Here is a 10044-nt window from a genome sequence, read left to right as displayed (position 1 = left end):
TTCTGAAGGAACGGCCCGGGTGGCCTTGCCTTCAGAGCGCATTCCCCGAAGATGTAATCGGCTGCATATATAGTAAATATCTCCTAAACTGTGTATGTACAAGATTGAGGTTTACAACCCCTCCCCCCTGCTCTTATGCAGCTGAGAACAGAGGGAATGTGATCAAAAAACACACACACACACACACACACACACACACACACACACACACACACACACTATAAATCCCCTTTTTTTCCCTTCTTATATCTATACAAAAATGTTTTACCTGTCATTTTTCTATTATTTTTTTTTCTATTTTAAACTGAATGGGTTGTTTTACAAGGTGATCGTTTACAAACACTTTAAGCCAATAAAGTAAGAAAAAAATAAAAAAAATAAACATTTGTAATCTAACGTCCTTCCACTGAGATCCCGGGGAATGCTGAGCAGCTCAAACGTAAGAAGACACATTCCAAATAAACAGAAGTGAGGGGGGGAAGAAGAGGTTTGGAGCTCATGGAGGAGCTAGGAAAACACAATAGGAAACAATTTGATTAAAGATCAAGTACAGGTACCTTTTAGGTAGTGGATGTATGGAATTTTTTTGGAGAATAAGGATATAATTTAGTGTCCCTTTTAATGCCGCATACACACGGCTTTCCGGCACACTACGTCCGAAGCGATTAGTCCTGCGGGCAATCCGATCGTTTTTTAGAAAAGTAAATCCGATGGACCTAGAAATAGAACATGTTTCAAATCTATCTGACGGACTCCATACCGACGGACTAAAAATCAGGAAAACCGTTCGTCTGTGTGCTGGTCCAACGGACTAAATACGACGCAAGGGAAGCTATTGGCTACTGGCTATTGAACTTCCTTGTTTAGTCCCGTCGTACGTCATCACGTTCAAAACGAACGGACTTAGTCTGTTCCGGTGTGGCCAAGTCCCTTCGTTTGGAAAGTACATCGAAACTCCGAATGTCAGTCGGGAATACCGTCTGACCTAGTCTACTGAAAAGTCTGGTTGTGTGTACGCGGCATTATGGATAAGCTCACCTTTTGGAACATGTTGCATGTTACTGCTCTTGCCCCCTCTCCACACCCTCTGTCACTTTTCAAAAACCTCCCGCACAGCCATGTCATTCATTCACAGATTCTTGTGAATGAATTAACTACAAGTACTGTCTGCCACTGTGGCTGTAGTTTTAATGGATTGCAGGGGGCACTGATGAGCCACTGACGTGTACTTCGGCTTTCAAACAGCGCAGAGGTGCAGAGGCTGAAAGCTGGAGGGTATGTCTGCAGGAGCTTGGCACTGCACCAGTTATCTGCTGATCTCAGGAGCAATGCTTCCCAGGTTCTTGAAGATAAATTCCTTCTAAATTCCTATTAAATGCATTGAGTTGCTGCCATGTGATTGGCTGATTAGAAATTTTTGGTATTGCCAAGCAATTGAACAGGTATACCTAATAATAAAGTGGCCTATGTGTGTGTACATACATTATGTGTGTGTGTGTGTGTGTGTATGTGTGTGTGTGTATATATATATATATATATATATATTATATTATATTATATTATATTATATTATATTATATTATATTATATTATATTATATTATATTATATTATATTATATTAATATAATATATATATATTTTTTTTATATATATATATTACACACACATAACTTAGAGTGTGTGTATATTTATTATAATCGAGATGCACACTGTATATTAATATAACACAGTATATAATGAATGGTTTTCTATAGCCATTCTGAAAAGGAGCCTTGGAGTACAAAGTCTTTGGTTCTGGTAATAGAGCGGAAGCGTGAAAAGTGCCAAGTCATGTTTGCATTGCAAAAGTTTGAACTGTGATTGGCGGAGCAGGCACCGCGTTCTGGGTAAACACCGGAGCGAGGAGCGCACCATGTATTGGGTTGCCCAATGCAATCCATGTACTTGGAGGAGGAAAACATCTGCATGTGTAACATTTCTTGAAACCCGAGCGTTTTCAGTGGCTGATGATTAACCGAAGAGCGAGATAACGATCAGAGAATTGAGAAAGCAAACGCAACACACTTGGCACAAGAAAACATAAACCACTTATTTATTATCGGAAAGAAGAAAAAAAATGTACCCTTGGGCAATCGGAATTTATTTTTTATTTATATTTTTTTTAATTAAAACATTCCTTACACGCTGTATGCACCCAACCACTGCCAAGGCAATAGGGTAAGTAGGAAAAGCAGTATTTCATCAACCGGCACCAATGTTCGTTGTAGCACCATAATCCCCAATCCATGCCTGAGCATTTTGTCACACCATTCCTGAAGGCTCGAGATTAAAGTGGTTCTAAAGGTAGAAGGCTTGTTTACCATTTCAAAGCAGTTGTAAAAAAAAAAAACCCACCTGCAAGGCAATGGCATAATGTGCTAGTATGTATTGCGTACTAGCACATTCTGAAAAACTCACTCACCTTGGAAAAAGCCCTCCAGTGCTGTACCGTCACCGCTGAGAGGGCTTCCATCTTCCCCCCCCCCCCCCCCAGGCTCTCTTCTGGGTTCGCGCACTCTGGCTATGTGATTGGCCAGAGCCACGATGATGTCACGCGTCCTCCCGCACATGGAGCCCTTGGTTTTCCCCACAAAGCTCTGATGGTCCGGCAAGGTATGCCGGACCATCAGGACACACGCGCTGGTGATGTAACTGGCAGCATTCAGGGTGAATATCTCCTAAATCAGAGATATTCAATTAGCGGCCCTCCAGCTGTTGTAAAACTACAAGTCCCATCATGCCTCTGCCTCTGGGTGTCTTGCTTGTGGCTGTCCTCCTTGCTATGCCTCATGGGACTTGTAGTTCTGCAACAGCTGGAGGTCCGCTAATTGCATATCCCTGTCCTAAATGGTGCCTTATTTATAGGCTTACCTGTAGGTAAAAATGACCAAGCGGGGTTTACTACCGCTCTTAATGCATTCTATTCATTATGGTTAAAACAGTGACCCCCCCCCAGACTTGGGCCCAATCTCGATCCGGTGCTGTGCCCAAGAGCAGCAGCGCTCCCTCATCACTGGAGATCAAGGCAGCAGTGGGAGCCATTGGCTCCTGCTGATCACAGCCAGTGAGAACAGGGCGGCGCCAAGCCGCATTGTGTGGGTTAATAGATGCAGACAGCCTGGTTTGAAATCAAACCCGCTTGAGCAGCGGGGGGGGGGGGGGGATAGGAACACCTCTGGGTGACCCCAGACGAGGGGGGATCAAGGTTGCTCTGTGCAAAACCATTGCACAAAGCAGGTAGAATAATCTTTAGGAATCCCATGATTCTCAATGAGCCTCTTCACACCGGAGTATTGTGTCGCTTGTCACTTGTTGCATGAAGCTCAAAGTTCCTGGGCTTAACTGATGCAGAATCGCATGTTTGTGGCCCCATAGAATTGAATGGGAACGCCTGAAAATGAGTGTCTACAGACAATTTTCAGGTGCCCCCATTTTAAAGTCTATGGGGCAAAAATGGGCCATTGTGCTCCTGTACTACAAGCCACGTAGACAGAAGCCTCCAAATCACCTGGCTATGCTCACACTAAAGGTTCTGCTTATAAAAAAAAAAAAAAAAAAAGTTTGCTTAGGAACAACACAAATTACTATTCTTTTTAAAATGTATTTCCTATGATCACCAGCTCCACCTAGTGGTCATAATGTGGTGTTTTCTGATTGGCAGTATTTCAGAAAATACTGCATTACAGCCACTAGGTGGAGCTGACAGTCATAGAAAATTATTTTATGACACACATCCACTCATTAGTTATGACGACACTACAGTTTTTTAGATATTTGTACAGAGTTTTTTATTTTTTATTTTTTGTGGTGTGTGTTTTTTTTTTTATTTTTTTTTGTGTAAAGGGGGCTGAGTTTCCTTCTACATGCCAAAGACTTACTGGTACTTTTGGGACCTAGTATGTGTGTGCATGTCTAAAAATTCCAACTGCAGACCCTGGTAACTCTCTATCAAAGTGGCAAATGCAACTCTGGTACTCATTTCAAACATGGAGTCAGAGAAAAAAAATAAGGTTCCAAGGTTTAAAGTGCACCGAAGATCACAATCTGGTCATGGTCATAGGATGGATGGGTCTGGAGGATTTCATTCTTCAAACCATAGAGCTCAATATTCCTTTTGAACTATGATGGCACTTGTTTTGGTGCCTTTGTGTATAGAGTGAGGACTCTGTGCATTCAGAAAACCAAGATTTATAGCAAGGAGGTCTTCTGGGTAGTCTACAGTCCCTATAAGAAGCCAACAGATGCTTCAGCCTATGGACCCCAAGAATATCTAAAATATCACTTTTTTCTGAATGGACACTTTAAAGATTAACTAAACTTTAGAAAAAGCCAGGTAGAGGATAAAAGACTAAACCTCAGTATTGCCAGTGGTCTCCCTGCAGCTAATCCTTGTGACATACTATGCTTTGTTCTGCGCTCTGTCTACATGTGGTGGTGGTGGCCATCTTTAGTAGAGGCAGAGCTTCGCTTCTTAACAGAACTACCCACTGCCGATGACTGGTGGAGTAATGATGAAGCATCAGGATGGGTGGCGGAGGCACAAATCCTCCGATTTTCGATAAAGCAGCAGGGAGATCCTTGCACTGCGGGTCCTCGGGTACAGCTTCCTCTCCAGCAAAGGAAAACTGAGCAGCACAGGAAGTGCTCTGCTATTATTAGAATGAATTCCAGACAAAAAACTAAATCTGTCAGGTTACTGCTTAAAGAGGAACTGCAGTCTGCTCACATAATGTGTAATAAAAACATCTTTGCCATTCTGAAGCTTCCCTCCAACCACTTTGCATATTTTATATGTATTTTGATTCTGTACTTACCAAATATGCTGCAGAAATCTCCCTCCAGTGAGTCTGGCTGCAACCTTTTTAGCTGTGGGCAGCTGAAGCTGCTGCCTGTTCACTTCCTGGATTTGCACAGAGGCACGCCTCCAGCTCTGCGGCTCTCATTGGCCCTCTTATGACTCCCCCTCCCTTCCTGGCAAACTCAACAGCGTGAGAAAGATGTACATGATGTCATCAGCCTAGGCTAATGACCAGACAAAAAACAGGAAGTAGGCTGTATAAGGGATTTACTGGCAGAAAAAAAAAATGTTTTACTATCCAAAGTTTCCAAAGTTAAATCAAGGGCAGAAAGTTTAATAGATGGAAAGATGAAATAATGACTCAAGGTCAGTTTTTAACATCTCTGCCACTGCCGCTGACATAACCCCCCAAAAAAATAAAAAAATAAAAATTCCACCTTTTATAAATTGAAGCAAGAAATCCAATAGGGAGAGGTTATTCCTTCTTCTGCAGGAGGTGGGTGGAGTTGGGAACTCCAGTACAGAGATTTCTTAAGATGTTTGAAAAGCCATTGGGTGTCGGAGTCCTGCTGACGACCAACCAAGAACTGCAGTCCGTTTTTGGCTTTCACCGACCCTTTTATTCTCACCGGTGGTGACAGCTTTTTCCTCTGGATGTTTGTAACCAAAATCTCAGATACTATTGTGTGGCTGCAGAAAATGTATTTCCTGATCATGTCAAAGTGCCCGGACCTGTCGAGTACATAACGCCAAGCAGTAAATATTATCTTGGTCTGGTCCCAAAAAATACTATTTGCAGAAAATAAATTGAATAATCAGCAAATATGAAATATTGAGGTCGATTTACAAAAAGAAAATCTACTGTGCACTGCTGTAGATCTAATGGGGGAAGCTCTGCGGATTATTATTTTTATCCTCAAAGTGCAAGCAAAAATGCATTTTTTTTTTTTTTTTTTTACATTTCCTTGCATGTTCCCCTCGGAAGCTAGAGCAACTGCACTTGTTGTGCACAGACTATTTGCCTTTAGTAAATCAACCCCATTGCTTAATGCATTTTGTATGTTCATATCCAGCCAGTAGGAGATCTTCACATGTTTAGCTGATTTCTATCTTCTTTTATCTTCTGCTTGAAAATCCTGATTGCAGACCTCAACAGCACAAGCTTAAATGCACATACAAGTGAGAGCAGAGCGTTGACCCCATCCCCCTTCCTTTTGTAAGGCTATGTCTGTGTGATTGGTTCAATCAGAGACAGGGTGCCTGATGGGAGATGGCTTCAGCTCATTGGCGTCACTAAGGGGGGTGCGAACCGCACCCAGGTGGCACCCGCTAAAGGCGTGACACCATTTAGGAAGTGATATTTTATTTTTTCAACATTTTTGGTCTTTTTTTTTTTTTTTTTTTTTTTGCGTTGCAAAACAAAAAAAACGCAGAGGTGATCAAATGCCACCAAAAGAAAGCTCTATTTTGGAGGAAAAAAAGGACAAAAACGTTGCTCGGGTACATCGTTCTCCAATCCGAGATCATAACGTTAAATATTCCCACTGTTCTTTCTTCTTCTTCCTCTCTTTCTCCTTCCTCTTCTCCTTCTTTCTTCCTCTTCTTCTTCCTTTCTTTCTTTCTTTCTTTCTTTCTTTCTTTCTTTCTTTCTTTCTTTCTTCTTTTCTTTCCTCTTCTTCCTTCCTTTCTTTCTTTCTTTCTTTCTTCTTTTCTTTCCTCTTCTTCTTTTCTTTCCTCTTCTTATTTTCTTTCCTCTTCTTCTTTTCTTTCTTCTTCCTTCCTTCTCCTCCTCCTCCTCCACATCTTCAGTACATGTGCCGCAAGGTCAACAACTCCCCCAAAGCAAATATTGGATTTTCCAATTGTAGAATTGTTGGCATTCTATCTGGACAACATGGCAGTTTCTTATCATTTGACTTTGTTCTTCATTTCCTGCATGCTTTATTTGTATTGATCGCCGAAAACCTTTTTGATAAAAATCTTGAAATGGAAAGTGGGGCAAAAATGAAATGGTCCAAACCCTGGCTCACTATACCTGGTATGTACTATGTTATTCACATGGCAAAGGGGTCTTGGTGTCCCTTAGAGCTGGAGAGCTGCTTTGAAACACGTTCCCCTTAAAATGGCAGCCCCCCCCCCCTCAATGTACCGGTGCCTGGTGCTGACTGGAGCATGAGGCTCTTTGGGATGTCTGGAGCCCAGAAGGAGGGTCAGTATTGAGGGGGGCTATGGCCTGTCGATTCCACATAAGGGAATGAGGCCACAACAGAAGGGGGCTGGCAGGATAAACCAAGAAGAAGAGTAGTTGCAAATATGAAATAGCCCCTTTTCCTGGGTAGGGGAAATAAAGTGTCACACATAGTGCCAAATAGTGTATGGTCAGGGCATAGATCTACTCGGGAGCGCCTATTGCGCAGGGAGGGTGCAGGGCTGGGGAGCGGCCATTGCGCAGGGGGGGCGCAGGGCTCGGGAGCGCCTATTGCGCAGGAGGGAGGCGCAGGGCTGGGGAGCGCCTATTGCGCAGGGCTCGGGAGCGCCTGTTGTGCGGGGGGGGGGGGGGGCACAGGGCTCGGAAGTGCCTGTTGCATGGGAGGCGCAGGGATATATAACAAGGCTCACCAATATGATTAGTAAACACAAGCTAGTGGAGGAAGTTTTCTGTACTACACACTTCATCTGCCGGCTTCTATGTTTACCACTCAGGTTCACTGAGCCACCCCAGCCTCACTGCTCTTGCACTCTGATAGAGATATACAGTAGATATAGAATATATATAATTTTATATATATAGTTAATAAAGCATAATCTTTAAGGGAATTTAGCCTGGAGTTCCACTTTCACTACTTTATAAAACTGACATTAACTTTTGTATTTTAATTGTAAAAGGAACTTTTGGGGCGTTTACCTTTTTAGTAGGGCGGACTCTAATGACAGTCTTTAGTGAATTCCACTTGTATGACTAAAGTGTACCTGTCACTGGATCACAATAGCACCATTCATTTTCTCACCTTATACAATGCCAGATGATTCACTCAATGCCAGGAACGGGCCGCACGGTGTTATTAAAGCTCAACATAGAAATAAGAAAAATCTTTAATTTCCAAACTTCTACATGAGCAAGTAACCTGATGTGAAGGAGGGGGACAGGAGGCATGTAGATGAATGGGGTGTGTTTGTGTTTTTTTTTGTTTTTTATTAGTATTCATTATTCTGAACTCCCTAGGTTAATGGCTCAATACAAAGCAGAATATTCATGGTCTTATCTGCCAAAGAACTTAATTAACGTAATTCTGTGCAGCCACTTTTGTAATTCATACAAGTCTGCTAGACGGCACAGCCAGGGGAGGGTGACACCACCTTGTGTGATGGCATTAAGGAACACAGTGGAGTCACCTCCCCGCCCACTGCCTTCTGATTGGATAATAAAAGCGCTTCTTTAAATCTGTACACTCTCTTCTCTCCTTCTGTTGTCTTGTTAACACAAACAGGGCCTCACTTATTCCTCACTTATTCCAAAGGCTATCCTTGCGTCTTCCCGTCTGAGTGCTGCTGTGCAGGGGAAGCGAGGATACCTAGTATAGAGTAAACTGGGGTGTTTGTGCTAGATGTAAAAAAACAAAATAAATTTTTTGTTTGCATTGCATTTTTTTTAAATATCTGATTTTAAGGTCTACTCTAGCCCTTGTGTGCCTCCGTGGTGTTTGTCCATTACTATGGTAGAATTGGGCCATTTTTGATTAAGAAAACAGTCATGCGTTCACCATTATCAGGCCAATCGCTGATGGCGGTACCATACTCGCAACTGAACCTCCTTACAGCTACCATGAGCAAAGTGGGTGGGTGGGGCTTAATTATATAGGCAGGGGCTTGGTTGTACAGATATTTTGGGTTCAGTTGGTATTTGTGTGGGGCCAAGCATCACCCCAATAATCCTACCCTAAAATATTTATAATAACTACAATCCAAGGTCATTTTCTGTCTTGATTCCCATTCAATTTATATTGTATTTATGTTCTTTTTCTTTTTGTTTTTTTTGTTTAAGGTGTGAAAGTGGTTCCCATCCCCGTCCTGTCCGATAACTACAGCTACCTTGTCATTGACACTACGTCCAGCCAGGCAGTGGCAGTGGACCCCTCAGACCCCGTTGCTGTACAGGTAAGTCAAAAAACACTCTTCGCATTCCAATTGTAGTAGATGCAGCAATAAAAAAAATATATAAATATATATATATATATATATATATATATATATTATACTGTATTAGCATATAACATGCACCCCAATTTAAGAGGGAAATTTCAGGAAAAAACGTTTTTTGCAAATAAACCACTTTGAAGCAAAATAATGGTCAGTGCCAATCAATGCAGCCTGATTAGTGCCCATCTGGCTATGTGCAGATAGCTGCGATAAATCAGTCCTGGACGCAGTCAAAATTTTTTTTTTCTAACTGCACAAAACCCCAATGTAATGAAACCGTTGCTAAACAGTGTGTGAATGGGGCCATAGGGAAGCATTGTGTGAGTTTAGTTGCGGTAGATAACTTCATCTATCATCCAATTACCGAACTTCTTTAACACTTCAGCCATCAACAGATGAAGTGTTAAAGAAGCAACCCACTGACAGCACAAAGAACCGAGCCTCAAAGTATTGGTTTCGATTTCAGGTACCGATACTTGTGCAAATACTCTGTATGGGCACCGATAGTATCGGTGCAACCCTATTGGACACCTTTTGTGCCAGCGGCTTCACCTCCTGAATCGCTCAATGCATTTTCTTGACATACTAGGGTCAATTTAGTGCCGTGGTTGAGATTTGAACCAACAACCCTAGTGCTGCCAGGCATTTATTCCAATGAATGACCACACATGAACACGCGTGTATGCGTTTATGGGCATACACGCGTAAAAAAAAAATCTTCAGATCTTTGCGCCCCTGGATGCACGTGTATCCTACGTTTTTGTGTGTGCAGCTAAACGCAGCCCACATTTTCACATGTAGATGCAGCTGTGTGTATGGGCTCATTGACTGCTATAGTGTGCATTTAAATGAGCAAAAAAAATTAGTGGTGGCGCTGTCATCTATGGCAAGTGTCAGAACGCAGTCCAGTTAGGTGCATTGAGTGCCAGTTCTCTCTCGGAACCAGCCCAGTGGGAATGTTACTCTTGCTGTGCATTCTGGGAGGGGGTACTTAAGGTACTGACATCAC

At 42.4% G+C, this 10044-nt stretch overlaps 1 protein-coding gene across 1 annotated transcript in view; it reads left to right on the top strand.

Moving 5' to 3' along the window:
* PNKD (PNKD metallo-beta-lactamase domain containing) overlaps nt 1-10044 on the top strand; it is a 130259-nt gene that overhangs the window by 68731 nt on the left and 51484 nt on the right. Inside the window, exon 3 of the mRNA XM_077449634.1 lies at nt 8881-8993. Within this exon, the coding sequence (XP_077305760.1) occupies nt 8881-8993 (113 nt within the window). The remainder of the gene's footprint in view (nt 1-8880; nt 8994-10044) is intronic.

Source organism: Lithobates pipiens, unplaced genomic scaffold (genome assembly GCF_037356315.1).
Source record: "Lithobates pipiens isolate NorthernLeopardFrog02 unplaced genomic scaffold, aLitPip1_a1.2 Scaffold_22, whole genome shotgun sequence".
In the NCBI taxonomy this organism is placed as follows: Eukaryota; Metazoa; Chordata; class Amphibia; order Anura; family Ranidae; genus Lithobates; species Lithobates pipiens.
This window is presented reverse-complemented; position numbering and strand designations above follow the sequence as displayed.